Source organism: Gobius niger (genome assembly GCF_951799975.1).
Source record: "Gobius niger genome assembly, chromosome: 13".
Lineage (NCBI taxonomy): Eukaryota > Metazoa > Chordata > Actinopteri > Gobiiformes > Gobiidae > Gobius > Gobius niger.
Window position 1 is genome coordinate 22,569,872 of NC_136864.1, and position 14,700 is coordinate 22,584,571.

Below are 14,700 nucleotides of genomic sequence, written 5' to 3' on the forward strand. Positions count from 1 at the left end.
ACAAATACTGAAAAAGTCCAATACAAATGTTAAGGGCACCGTCGTGGGTTAGTTTTGAAATACTGAAATCAATAAAAAAAAATAAAAAATGAATTAAAAAAAAGTCACGCTTCAACGCAATTATTATGGATACCGATTACATCAGTTTCATTAACCAAACCTCTTTCAACGATCTTTCGGTTTTTACAAAATAGTAGTCGTTGATAGTAGCTATTAATGACGAGGGGCGAAACAATCTAAAACAAAAAAACAAAAAAAGCGCAAATACTGAATCTAGTTCCTTATACCGTATTAAAACTGAACTTTTGGCACTATCTCTACATTTACAATTTTGGTCAGCGTATTCTCTTTTTTTGGCATTGCGTGAAGTAAATCCATTTGATTGTTTACCTTTTTTTTTTTTTTCCTTTTTCTTTTTTACTGTTAGAAATACGCAAACATTCAGGATTAAGATAAGGCAATGTACAAAAAACAAAACAAAAAAACAAGTGTACCGCTGATTTGAATCCCATTTTGCATGTGATCACCCCAGTCCAGTCACACACGCATTGATTGTGGCTATAGGTTGTTACCGTCCGTCGACGTAGGATTTAAAGGCTGGTGAATTCCGGTGACTTTAAAAAAGAATAATAATGATAAAAAATAAAGTAGTCACGTCATCTCCGACCAGCCTCTGGCACTCTCACTTTTATGGCCAAAAAATTAAACAATTCTTCCTTTTGGTCTGACACAAACAAAGAAAAAAATCGAATGTAAAAATTCTTTAAAAAAAAATGACCAGTGTTGGTAAGGATTATGCTCTCTGTAAGTCTTTCTCATTGACTTACTGCAATAATCAGCTACCTCCTTTTACTCACACAGAGTGTTGGCTTTTATAATTGTTATGGCAGGTAACGTCGACATCGAGTAACATTAAGAAAATTGATAACTTGTCCAAATTTGGTGCATATTGACCCGTGACAAGAAACAGTACAACACCCACCCAACACTGGCCTTTTGTTTATGTCACAATTTTCAATAACATCTCACTTGCACGGTCATTCATTGGCTGCAGGAATGGGCACGTTAAGAACATACAGCAGATTTCTAGAGCTCCTCTACATCACTTGGAAACAGTCTATATATTAAGTGCCTGACAGTTTTAGTATCCCCTTTGTGTAATTACTTTCTTGTTTTGTTATTTTGTATGGCATGGTTTTACACTTCCAAAGTCCAGAGACAGTAAAGCTTCTTTGCGAGGCCGACTCTTTAGATCAGGACGGCGACACCTCGGGCACAATGTTGCTTTCTGTGCTGGCGCCGTCTCGTATCGAGAGCACGCCGGAGTCTATGGGGGAGGAGACGGTGCGGTCCACTTCGAAATAAGACGCGTTGTCTTGCGAGGGATCCGCGGGGGGCGGAGGGAGCGGCTCTGAGGGGGGATCGGCCTCGACAAAGTCTGTGCCGTTTTGGGCCACAGTCGTTTCTAGAGGGGGGGGGGAGTTCACGATGTCCGTAACGGGGAGGAGGAGGATGGGGCCAGGATGTATGAGCGGGGGAGTGGAGGAGTCTGTTTGGTCAGAGGGGGGAGGAGGTGGAGAGGCGCTTGGGAGAACTTTGGGGGAAATTACATCATTAATGCAAGAGGAGGCGGGGTCCACCTCTTGGGAGTCTTCTAAAGGGGCCTCCCCGGGTGGAGATTGATCTACTATTTCTAAATGGATGTCTGGAATGTCTGCGTTAGTGGCCTCTATATCATCAGAGTCTGTTGTGGGAGTGCCGTCGTGCATAGTAGGAGCAGGAGAGGTCTCTAAAGGTGCGGGCGCAGTCTCGTCTGTCAGTGCAGCTTCAGATTTCAGTGCAATATCGCCGTTGTGCGCTTGTTCCGGGGACTCGAGGGTGGAAGCAGGTGGGGGTTCTATAGTGGGTGTAGTGTGGATCACGGAGAACGGAGGCACTGGGGATGAGGAGGAATCTTGCGAGGACGAAGGCTGCGTTTCAGGCTCGCTGCCGGGGAAAAAACTTGTTTCGTTCTCCTCCGGAAGATCAGAGTTTGCTTGCGTCTCGAGGGGATGCAAGACTATAGCGGGGGGCTCCTCTGCACCGTCTAAAAGTGGGTCTGTAACGCGAGAGGCCTTGTGCAGAGGAGTGGAAGACAATAAGTGCTCCTTGCTGGCGTGTATAACTGCGTCTTTGCCCACGGCGATAGCCGTGGGTAAGGAGGAAAGCGAATGGCCATTGGGGTCTTTTTTATGCTCAAGTTTCACTGGGTGCACCTCCATGAAAACAGGCACTTCTCCGGTCAGGTCCACGGCTGACGACGCGGTGGAGTCCATGGTGGAGACTGCAGTGGCAGCAGCCTCGTGCAGAGGCGTGTCCCCAACTCCAACTCTGGTGTAGTCCCTGCTGCTCTCGGACTGGCCCAGCAGGAGGCGCTGCTCGCCAGGTTTGCGCGGAGCCAGGAGGGGTTGCCTGGTGTAGCACTCCCCATCTGCCAGGGTCTCCGGGAGGGGCTGGTAGCGCGTCTCGGGCAGCAGGAGGATGCAGATGATGCAGATGAGCGTGCAGCAGGCGAAGATGATGTGATGGAGGAAATAGCCCTTTTGGTTGTGGAGCTCCATGATGGGGGCGGTGAGCATGCCGAAGCCGGCGCTAGCAAGGACCAAACCGAGACCGCCACCCCTAGAGGGAAAACAACAAATCACTGTCAGCTGGGGCAATAAACAAATATTATATCCACTAGTAAATCATCTGTTTCTTTTATAACCATTGAGTTTAATTAGAGGGAATATGCACTCAATTACACGGTGATTCTGCACCACATCTTGAAACCATTAGGAGAATCTCTCAGGGTTCTTGTAACAAAACCCTGTCATTTCATCACACAGCACCAGGGAGCACTGCAGTTCCACCAAAGGCAATCCCTTTTTATGCAGCCTTGTGTCTACTGTGATGAGATGCTTTCGCCACCAGATGGCAGCATCTACGCAAGAACTTCTCATACAACTACAAAAAATGAACCTCGACAGGGCTTTCATGCATTCTCTGGAGGGGGAAGCAAATCCATACATGATGTAGGGTGGATGGCAGAATTGTAGCTACTTGTTGAAACATCTGTGAGTACTTCCATTGGTTTAACAAGAGGTGGAGCTGCTGAACTATGCAGAAACTATGCTGTATCCACTTTGCCAAATAATTGCATCATTGTATTCACACAACCGGATGACATCAAGTATGCATCTGTTTTCTATGCGCACAGGTCAAGAAGTTATTTGATGGTTCTGTAAGCATGGGCAAAAATAAAGATCTTCTTCATTTGATTCAATATGCACTTTTATTTCTAAGTCCCAACACATATAAAATGATAATGACAACTCCAAGAAAATCAAAAATGCTCTCACAAAAATGTGTTAAATTATTATTGAGCGCCATTATTGATGACTCACAGCATAATAAAGACCTATTTTTAGCCACCGTCTTTGCTCATATTAGTCAAGGGTGCCATTGTGAACGGAGGGCCCGTGTGCATCCACTTGACTTCTACAGTATGATGCTTTTATCCCATGGCCCTCCGCTCCCCTCTTCCTAAGAGTGGGTACCTGATGACAGTCGGGGTAATCTCGGCGCAGAAGAAGATGCTCAGGTTGCTGACGGCGTGGGAGGAGAACATGCCAATGATGGAGAAGGCGACGGAGAAGTTCTTGTTCAGCGTGCCGGAGGTGTCTGCAGACACAGCAACACACGTGGGACATTTAATTTTACACTGAGCTAATACTGAAAAGCAAAGTATGTGTAACCGCAAGCACTATACTTCACACTCTCATCTAATATTTTGTATGCTATTGTTACTGTTATTAATCTACTTTTCTCCTATCTTTTCCACTTGTACGTAGCATGTTCTGATTGAATGCTAGCATGCCAATCCTGTCAACATTGTAACCAAATGCAGTAGCCTATATATTACCTCACCTTGTCATGATCGGGGGAGTCATTCACAATCGTTCGTGACGCCAGGTTTAAATCATTGGGTATAAACATCCACTATATCCAAATGAACCGAAATTTACCTACTCTAATCATGCCATTAGTTTCACCCAATCACTGATATCTTCAAACTTGTTCAAAGTGATCACTAAAGAAGCAGCTCCCCTCACAGTGGGATTAGTGAGAGGAGAATAAAGCGTCAGATAAATACTGGAAGGAGGCCAGTTGTGAAATTCTCAGCTCAATCTCAAAGAGACTCGCCCCGTTTAACACAAAGGAGATAAATAAGTAAAAGCTAGCCGTAATTACATCTAGGCCTGTGCGGACTAAAGAAATACTGCGAGCCAAGTCAAATCTTGCCCACAAAGGAACCTTGTGCAGACTGTGTGTAAATATAAAGTAGCTACATGCAAGTATTGTTCGATATCTTGATTAATGGCGTTGTTCATACCTATATTCAGTTGGCCGCTGTACTTCCCGACCACTGTGGAGAGACAAGAGCAGCATTAGGTATACACACAACACTAGCAGTCGCTTCTCTATTTCCACAATAACCCCAGTCCCCCACGCTCAGCATAAATGCAAATGTCTGTTTTTCCATGACTAAGAGAAGCTTGACAAAACTAGGCCACAAACACGCAGAGCTTAGGGATGACCGGGTTAAAATTTAAGTGGCATCCGTTTGTCATTGAGTCGGCGGAATTGTGTACTGTGCAGTTTTTCTGCCCAACTCCGGCACACATTGACTGAAACAGCAGTTTGTGAGCATGTCCGACCTGTCCATTAGCCCAAAGTGGTATCTTCTCACAGAGCTGTTCATTGACAGAGGGTTTTCCAGGCAGAGGGACTCCACAGGGAAATCTGAATGCAAAATTTCAACCAGTTGTTTAAAAACATTTAGGGCTTAGTAGGAGCACACTTTGAGATCTTGCAGCTCCTAGACTTAGCACATTCACGTGGGAAGTACCATGATCAATGGTGATGTTATGTAAAGGGGTGAGGGGTTGTGGGGGAGTGGGGGTGAACATGTGTTTTTGTTTTGGTTGCGTTAACACAATTACGGCCGAGCGAGTGCTGACCCGAACCACAGCAGGACTAGCTCTTGGCTACAACTTTTTTTCTCGGGACACAAACATTGTTTAGCTCATGATGGGGTTAATAAGGTTTTAATTTGACCTGTGAGAGCAGCAAAAATAACCATAGCATTTAGAGTTTGCGCTGTCCTTGCACCAGGCACAAGATCTGGACCATGGCAATGTCAAGTATGTCGTACTTTTGTACATTTAGTTTTGACCAACAGCTAGCATGACTCACATGTAGATCAAGAAAGACTGATCAAGAAGATTAAGGGCAAACGTCTTATTTAATCCCAAGAAGTGGCCTATATATAGCCCTTGTAAGGAAGAAGCCGTTCATCAGCCTCCTAACGTAATTTCCCGGATCATTGTTTGGCCTGAGGTTTTTCTTTCAGTCTATTCTAAACACTCCATCTCTAGACGTTACTGGCTCAGTCACCAGCCAATCAGAAGGCTTGTTACATTCAAGAAACACCTTCTGCTTATGTCGTCTCTATGAGGATTTTCAATTTCAATTTATTGTTGGAAAACCCCTTGAGATGACACATCTTGTTTTTATTATCATTATTAATGTTCTTTATTCAGTTATGTTATAGGATCATGTTTGGGGAAAACAGCAATCTATCAAGCGTAGTAACACCTTTTTATGGTGTATGCGTTTCAAATATGACTGTAAAAAGTTTAATAAAATTACAAAACCTATTCTACACACTTTTGAACTACACCACTGACAACTGCAGGCACTCCTGGGTGCCCCAACAATGCTGTATAAGGAATATTACACAGCGCAGGGTAATATCGATTTTTCCATCTATCTCACTGTTTCTATCAACAAGTTCCCAAACAAACTGATGACATTTAGTTAATGCTAGAGTTAAAAGGCTGTAAACAAACCCCACTCACTCACGTTATAGCAGCTAAGTGCCCCATTCTAGTCTGGTAACGTAATCTATCACAACAAAAGCTCAAACCTATTACGCAATGGCCGGTTCGCTTTTATTGAGACGAATAACCACAAACGGAGGCCAACAGCGCAGAGATAGTGTACTCACAGTTGAGCAGGCCGAGCTGCAGCAGAGACGCCAAAGCGGTTATGATCATAAACATGAGAAGACCTCCTCTCCTGCCCATTAGGCCGACAGCAGGGCACAGCGCCATGCAGGAGGCCACAGCGATGCCCGCCATCGTGTAATAGTCTGCATAGAAGTCATGGAACATTGTCGTCTCCAAGGCCTCTGGGTCCATCATGCTGCGGGCGAAGCAGTGGTGAATCCCGTACCCCGTTAGTCTGCAATATAGAAAAAGATTAGATCAATGATTTTGTAATTAACATGGGCTTAAGTAAATAGGGTTGTTATTATACAAAACCAAGATGTATTGCAAATTACTGATGTGATCCATCTGACCGAGATTTACACATTTTTTACACATAGCCACTTAAAATTGTTCAAAGTTCAGTTGAGTCATTCATTTCATAATTTACTTCCGTTTATAAGTTGAAGATTTTTCACCAGTCATCCAAGTCTTTGCTCGTTACTTTCGTCTCATAACTAACGTTAAGACTATGCCAACTTGTGATCTCTTGTACAAGTATCGTATAAATGAAAAAACGTTATTACAATTATTACAAATGTTCATAAATGTGCTTTGACCACCTGCTAAATATGCAGGACACCATGTGCTGCACACTTTGTGCAGTATATATCCTGACCTTTATCTCAGAACTAGCATTTATTTTCTTCTGCAATTTTCTCATCACTTGTCAGTTCACCTGTCTTTCTTTCCTGCTTGTTTTGACAGATTTTGACCACTGCAGACCCGGAACACCCATCAAGTGCTTGAACTCTGTATCTGATGCTTTTTTTTATTGCCTCTCACACATCAACACACACAACAGAAATTTTCAGCTAGCAGTTTGGTGGACAAAAATATATATTTTTTGATTGTGTCAATAGTTTGACAAGCCATCAGAAGTTTGCTTAAAGCAGTACTAAGTAACTTATACTCCTAGAGGCCATAAGCGCTACTGCAGGTGTCATAGAATGTTACGTTATTTTACTCATTAATTGTCCGTGAGAGTAAATACTACGCTGACCGAAAAGACAAAGGGAGAGAGGGATATTGTACATCGAATTATAAAATGGAGCTAATTTTTCACTCAAATTTGGCTGTAAATACTGTTAAAAACGGTGCTAGCCCGCAGCTAGCTTTGCCCGTTAGCCTGTTAGCTTCTTCCTCGTGATTCCATTAGTGTGTATTGGTGACTCCGATCCGGTGCAGGAAAGCTGCAATTGTGGTTTTCTGGCCAGAGACACCAGGGGCAGATGAAACACTTGTATTACCCCCAGAGGGACTACGAAAAGGATTTATTAAGGTCAACAAGTAACTTTTATATTTGCCTGGATTCACCTGAACTTTTAATTGTCATATTTATTGCTCTGTTTTATTGCCTTAATGTTTGGTGCAGCCCTGTGAGGCGACTTCTGTTGTGATATTGGGCTATACAAAACCATTAAACTTAAACTTAAACTTAAACTTAGTACTGGTGTAATCGTTATCATGGAAATAAAAAGGAGAAGCAGCGTTTAGTCCAATCATGCGCGGACATACTTAGCAAGTCGGCTAGTCCAGGAAACCTTTCAGCGTTTGCTAGCCTTTTCTCCTTTAGCCATCAAACATCGCAAATTGTGAACTATCCGAATGTTTTCAGCTGTTGTCAACCCAATGACCACATGTAGGTGATATCAATGCTTTGTTAGAAATCTTTATTCCATGTACAGATCCTTTGAGATTTCACGTTAGAGAAGGATCGGCGCTTACAAGTGGCCTCAGAGCTAAATGCTATTCAGTTTTCTACTTTTTGTGGGGGTTGGAAACACATCCAATAGCCACTAAACATGATAATATTATAAGATGTTATTAATGATGTAGAATCCACAGAAATGATACCATGCCTCGCCATATGGTATGGTGAAGTATGGTAGAGCTTATGTTAATCTCTGACGCCATTCATTTGCATGGGGATAGAAGGCTCAATTCAAACTGGTCTCGGAGCCGTTGGCTAACAGATGCACACATTTGTAGGAACAGGCTCAGGCTACAAAGTTTAAACAACAAAGCTAAAGCAAATAACAGATCAAATTGAGATTACGATTTGGTTGCGTTTAACAGAGCAGCCTTTCCCCGCTTAATCTTTTTTTCATCACTTCACCTATCAGTGGTCATATTACGCCAAATCAGTGTTGCACCTGACATTTAGCATGAAAACCTTCTCAAATCCACCCACAAATCTGGCACACGCACCCACTGAGCCCGTCTTCTGGAGGTCTAATGTTTCATAAGGACAGACCTCATGCAAAATTGATGCTGTACAGAGTCTCACGGACAGTGGGAGCTACAGCCAAGCACGCATCGAGACAGACAGAAATGGACCGATCCCAGCGGAGATGTAAAAAAAAAACACAGCGCAGCACGAGCAGGGAGGGGAATGAGAAGTGGTGAGTGGAGCTTATCAATGCTGTAAGAGTCTTCAGGTTAACACAAAATGGCGTCTGACTGGCACTGCCTCACAGCGCACTCAGGCAAATACAGTAAAGTGCAGGACCAAAAAGGGTGCGGGGGGGAAGAGAGAGAACACTTACGAGTTGACACAGAGGACTACAATGTTCTTCCACAGGTTACGCGTCCCCACCATTTTGACGATGCACGTCTTTTTGGGCTTCTTCTGCAGGGCGCGCTGGAGCTCTGCAAAAATAGTCAAATAGAATAGAATAGGCACATTAGAAAAATATCGGAGTAGGACTTGACCTTTATCTTCAAGTGTGTGAAACTAAAATAGCATACTATGGTTTATAACAATCTAGATTTGGTTCAGAAAGCACATTTTAAGCATGTCGCGGATCATTATTAAGAACCTGTAGAGACAAGTGATGCTGAATGACCATTGAACCATTGGGATTTTGATTTGAGGGTGATCAATTGAGCACCTTCAAAGGTATTGGATTCAATTACGCTGCCTGGCCACAAAAAAAAAAAAAATGTTATGTGACCACTAGAGCTGGGACAAAACATCGGATCTTGGAGGAAAGACACGCAAATCTGCAGTTCTCAACCAGTGTGCTGGATCCAAGATAATACAGTGGAAAAAATGGAAAGGAGATCCGCACAACAGTGTACATGCCCAATTTTTATAGCTCACACCGGCAGAAGTGACGTTTCGGGGTCTTAGCACTTCATCAGACTATGAAACTTTCAGTCTGTGAATCCCCTTTCCATTTTTTCCACAAAATATCAGATTGCAATATGTTTTGCTGCAGTACCAAGTATCAATACTTTCAATATCAATACAATCAATACTCATTAATTATCACACTACTTGCAATACTAGTGTTTGGGGGTATTTTAATAGTGCACTCCTTTGTTTTCCAGTCAAAGTTATACAGCACTACATTTTCTGTTCATGCACTTTTCACTTGTCAATCTTAACACTTTGAATAAATGTCAAATGTCATTTGGTCTATAAACCAAATGACACATACAACTTATCATGATTAGTATCGGCTCGGTCCCTGAGTATTGTAATTGAGACAAAAGTGTTCCGTCCCAGCCCTAGTGACCACTATGCCTCCAGCACAGAGTTTTAATGGGGTAAAGATCTGGACTCAGTGGTGGTCAATCCATGTGTGAAAATTCAACCCCATGCCCCCTGAAGCACTCTTTCACAGTGTGAGCCCAATGAATCCTGACATTGTCATCTTGGAATATGCCCGTGCCATCAGGGAAGAAGTCAATCAGGATGTTCATGTACAGGAAGTCAGCTGATCTCATTGTTTGGGCACATAGTGATTATAACAGTTAGTTCAATCCTTGGGTGGGGGTCCACAGAGGATTTCAAGCTACTGTTTTTGGTATATTTTTTGTATAAAACGGCACACAATTTGTGAAACCCTTTCAAAGATCCAAAATAAACAGTTTATATACAACTTGATTTTAACATGTTGTTTTCAGCCCTAAAGTAGCACAAGAGGGAATTTTAACGTTTTGTAATGGGCGTCCCGATTGTGTAGATGTCCATTTTTTGGGTCCCAGACAAAAACGTTTGGGAACCCCTGGTTTAAGGGAACATGGAAATGTGTCATGCCAATCAAGGCTTTGCTGATTCTCATACAAATAAAACCGAAAGATGGACCAAAACTCAGTGTAATACAGCATGACTCAATGTGTTTCAATACAACAATGGCACGCATTCTTGAGATTTTAGGAGAGATCTCTTGAGATCTTATTGAGAGATTAGGAATATCTTGGATTAAAATGTACCGATCTGCAAAATGAAACTTCTTTGAAACTCACTGATCATTTGATAGAGTACAGCGGCCAGAGATCAGTTTGCCAGCCGAGATATTTCACAAGCCTTACAATAATGTAAGGATGCAGGGCGTGTTCTAGTTTCAAAATGAAAAAAAAAAGAAGCTCTTTAGAGTTATAGGAAATTACAACCTTTCAAACCCAAGAAAAAAAAATGGCTCTGGGTTGCTGGGAAATACAGCGCTCATATACTCAAACAGCCGAAACCCCTGTAACAAAACCTCACAAAACAAAGAAACCTCTTCCTCATGTGACTAATCCCCTGATGATTTGCTCAGCAGGTGTGACAGTGTTCGGTGGGGAAACAAAAAAAAACAAACCTGAAACGCTCTGTGCGCACGGGTACACCTTTGTTCGCGCTTGTAAACAGCCACATATCAAAAAGCACGCGGGATGTTGATGCGTCGCCACGGAAACACACCTACCTACCTCTGCCTCTCTCGGTGCTGCACGTTCATGTTGACTCAAGCATGTGACAGCATTCCACCGCAGCGCCTCGAGGTTATCTCCGGATTGTATCGCTTCTCTTTCCCAGTCATCCTTTGGGCTTGGTTACAAAATAGGCTGCCCCAGACTGTTGCGTGTTTTCCATAACGGCCGACGAAAGTATTGACTCATGGTCATATCACAGGTATAAGTCTCAACACTGGCATGAATAATTATGAGGAATAAAATGGCAAACTCCCAAAAGCTATAATGACCAAGTATAAGAGGATGAAAGGGTATGAATGTACGTTTTTCTCAGAGCAGCATCAGCGAATCGTGGAAGAAGTCCATTTTACAAGGAGTGGGTTTTTGGTAGTTCTCCAAAATGGCAAAGTTCATTTGGTTATTTCAAAACAAGACCCAAAAAAAGTGTGTGCGTAAACAAGTGGAGTGGGCGAAAGGATCTTAAAATACAAAGCAGCGTTTTGTAGCGTGCCCCGGTATTACAAAGGATGACGCCGCTGCCTTCTGTTGTGATGCCCTCGGGCAATAAACTTTGCTCTCCCGTTTCACGCCGTGTCAACACAAGTGTCCAACAAGCAAGAAAAAAGTATCAAGCCCAAGAAAAACTGATTTATAAAGAGCACTATAGTGTAAATCTGAAACATTCTTGCAAATAGAGGAAAAACTACCTCCAAAAGCAAGACAGCCAAATGGTCGTTTGGTGCCTCAGCTAAAAGGGAAGCTTAGATTGAGCTTTAGCTGACGCAGAGCTGTGAGGATGTTACCAAAGGGGACATTCATGGACAGCTGTGTGAATAGCTCACTCTCAATGCAAAAACACTGGACACAAGTTTAAAAATCACTGACTCAAACACTTCTAAACGGAAAGCCATCGCCGTCGCCGACCCATCCTTTCCTTTACGAGATTGTTCCCTTTGTTCCCGTTTTGAGTTTCCTCCTCGGCAGTGACAGGTGCGATCCAACCCTCCATTAGCCTGAGACCGGTGTCCATCTGCTGCGGGCGCGTCACCGTACCTCACAGGGGCTATAACATCATTAATTAGACTCCTAAAGTGTTGTAATGCGATGCTCCGCACCCACTTCGATGTCTGGAGTGGTCTGTTACTATAGAAACCAGACAGGATATGGCTGTGAGAGAACCCTTATTTAGGAATGATGCAGCTGGGGACGCTTTAAAGGCTTTGTATTATGGCAAAATGCCTTTTTTTTCCCCCACCAATTTTTGTGGAGAGTGTGCGTTTTGTTTTGTTTTATTCATGCTTGCTTGAGTAATGTAATATTTTCGGTCTCGTTCTCAAAAAGCTTAAAGTGCACCTGCTGATGTCAGGAATGGGGTGGCCTTTCCGAGTACCAACACGCCTCGGTAAAGATCAAATTAGAGCTAAACCGGAACTAAAATTGACATACAATAGGAGAAACTAGATAAAGTGGAACGGAATGTCATTGGTATTGCGCTTTTCACATGATAGTGAAGTCACCCAATCGCACAAGGGAAGGGAGTTTATCATTTACTTCGGTGGGGGCACTGTCTCCAATGGGGTTAGACTGACAGAAACCAACTGACCTATCATCTGAGATCTGACGGGATCAGGTATTCACAAGGCGGCATGACATAAGTTAAATGTATAGCTAAAGCACAAAGCAAACATTTAACTGCTTAAAATGTCCAAAATTGCAGGTGACCCAGAATACCTCTTGAAGACACCTTCCCACACTGTGTGGTGAATCACTGGTCTAGACATCCTTTTTATTATTTCATATCCCTATGCAAATCTGTGCTCCCGTTTTCAACAACAGCATTTTGAATACACAGAAAATGTTGATTGCACCAGTTTTCTGTAGAAATGCATTTTTTTAAAGGCACACTGTGAAACATTTTGGACTATCCTGTGGCCAGCGATAGAAAACATGATCCTAAAGAGCAGCGCGACACAGATAATGCTATTTTTGCATTGGGTAATCAAAGAATGGATATGGATGAGGACCAAACTTTAGATCTCATATTTGGCTGCCTTTAGTCAACATCTCCATGGAGACGAGCTGGAGATGTTCCCGCACCCAGTAAAGCTACATGTCTTAGGAGAAGTGAGACGCTCCCAGCAAACAACACATGTTTGTTTGGTCGTTTTTTTAAGGTATTTTTCAACAATAAATGCTTGTTTTTTCTTCTAGTAATTGGGTGAAATGTCACACGGTGTGGCTTTAACTTGTTAAACATAAAACAGTCCAAGGCGTCCAAAATTTACATGCATCGGATAAAAATGTATGTGCACCTGTGAGGATGTTGTCGGGGTCGAGCTCCATGTTGGCCCGGTTCTTCTTGGTGATGTGTCCCATGATCCATTTGGAGCGGCCATATTGCTGAGTGGCCAGCAGCCAGCGCAGTGACTCAGGGAAGATCCTGGAAAGGGCAGGGCACAGGTTGGTATATCAGGGTATCTATTGTTTTTTACACCGTTGCCTATTGTTGACACACTTGATCTCATGAGCTAAAACAAATATGTACATAAACGCTTTATTGCTCCGCAGACCTGGTCAATCCTGTTCTTTCCCATCACATGAAGCAATTACTGATTACACACGCGCAAACGCACCTTTGTTTTTTTAAAGGCGCAATAGTTTCATTTCTATAATGGAAGTTCTCACAATTCAAGTTGGGGATTTTATACTCACTACTGCCATCTCAGGCCTTATGCGTAACTGCAGCTTCTATATTAACCTCCTACCACCCGCCAAAACCAAATGCATTCTCTCCTCCTTGCCATTGTCGTCACTTTTTATTTCCCTTATGTGTTTTTGTCACTTTTTTATTACTTTTTTTGCTGGATTTTTGTCTTTTTTTTTGCTGGATTTTTGTCTTTTTTCTGCTGGATTTTTGACATTTTTTTTGCTGGATTTTTGTCTTTTTGGGGGGATTTTTGTCACTTTTTTCTCGATTTTTGTCTTTTTTCTGCTGGATTTTTGACTTTTTTTTTGCTGGATTTTGTCACTTTTTTGCTGGATTTTTCTTTTTTTTTTGCTGGATTTTTGTCTTTTTTCTGCTGTTTTGTGTCATTTTTTGCTAGATTTTTGTCTTTTTTTGCTGGATTTTTGTCTTTTTTTGTTGGATTTTTGTCTTTTTTCTGCTGGATTTTTGTCATTTTTTTGCTGGATTTTTGTCTTTTTTCTGCTGGATTTTTGTCATTTTTTTGCTGGATTTTTGTCTTTTTTCTGCTGGATTTTTGTCAATTTTTTGCTGGATTTTTGTCTTTCTGGGGGGATTTTTGTCACTTTTTTCTCAATTTTTGTCTTTTTTCTGCTGGATTTTTGTCATATTTTTTTGCTGCATTTTTCTCTTTTTTGCTGGATTTTTGCTTGACTTTTTGTTGCTCTTTTGTCACTTTTTTGTTGAGTTTTTGTCATTTTTGTCGCTTTTTTGTTGTGTTTACATCCTCATTTTCTTCTCGTTTTTTTTTTTTCTTTTTTTTTCTTTTTTTTGCGGCTTCTATATTAACCTCTTACCACCCTCCAAAACCAAATACATTCTCTCCTCCTTGCCATTGTCGTCACTTTTTATTTCCCTTATGTGTTTTTGTCACTTTTTTTGCTGGATTTTTGTCTTTTTTTTAGCTGGATTTTTGTCTTTTTTCGGCTGGATTTTTGACATTTTTTTTGCTTAATTTTTGTCTTTTTGGGGGGATTTTTGTCACTTTTTTCTCGATTTTTGTGTTTTTTCTGCTGGATTTTAGACTTTTTTTTTGCTGGATTTTGTCACTTTTTTGCAGGATTTTTCTTTTTTTTTGCTGGATTTTTGTCTTTTTTCTGCTGTTTTGTGTCATTTTTTGCTAGATTTTTGTCTTTTTTTGCT

At 42.0% G+C, this 14,700-nt stretch overlaps 1 protein-coding gene across 1 annotated transcript in view; it reads right to left on the reverse strand.

Moving 5' to 3' along the window:
* Positions 1-565: 565 nt before the first annotated feature.
* The window catches only part of LOC306972494 (solute carrier family 22 member 23-like), a 41,830-nt gene continuing 27,695 nt past the window's right edge, over positions 566-14,700 (reverse strand). The window contains exons 5-10 of the mRNA XM_079569140.1: positions 13,127-13,254; positions 8,681-8,783; positions 6,092-6,327; positions 4,415-4,447; positions 3,579-3,702; positions 566-2,661 (exon numbers count right to left, since the gene is read on the reverse strand). Of these exons, the coding sequence (XP_079425266.1) occupies positions 1,254-2,661; positions 3,579-3,702; positions 4,415-4,447; positions 6,092-6,327; positions 8,681-8,783; positions 13,127-13,254 (2,032 nt within the window). The 3' untranslated portion in view covers positions 566-1,253. The remainder of the gene's footprint in view (positions 2,662-3,578; positions 3,703-4,414; positions 4,448-6,091; positions 6,328-8,680; positions 8,784-13,126; positions 13,255-14,700) is intronic.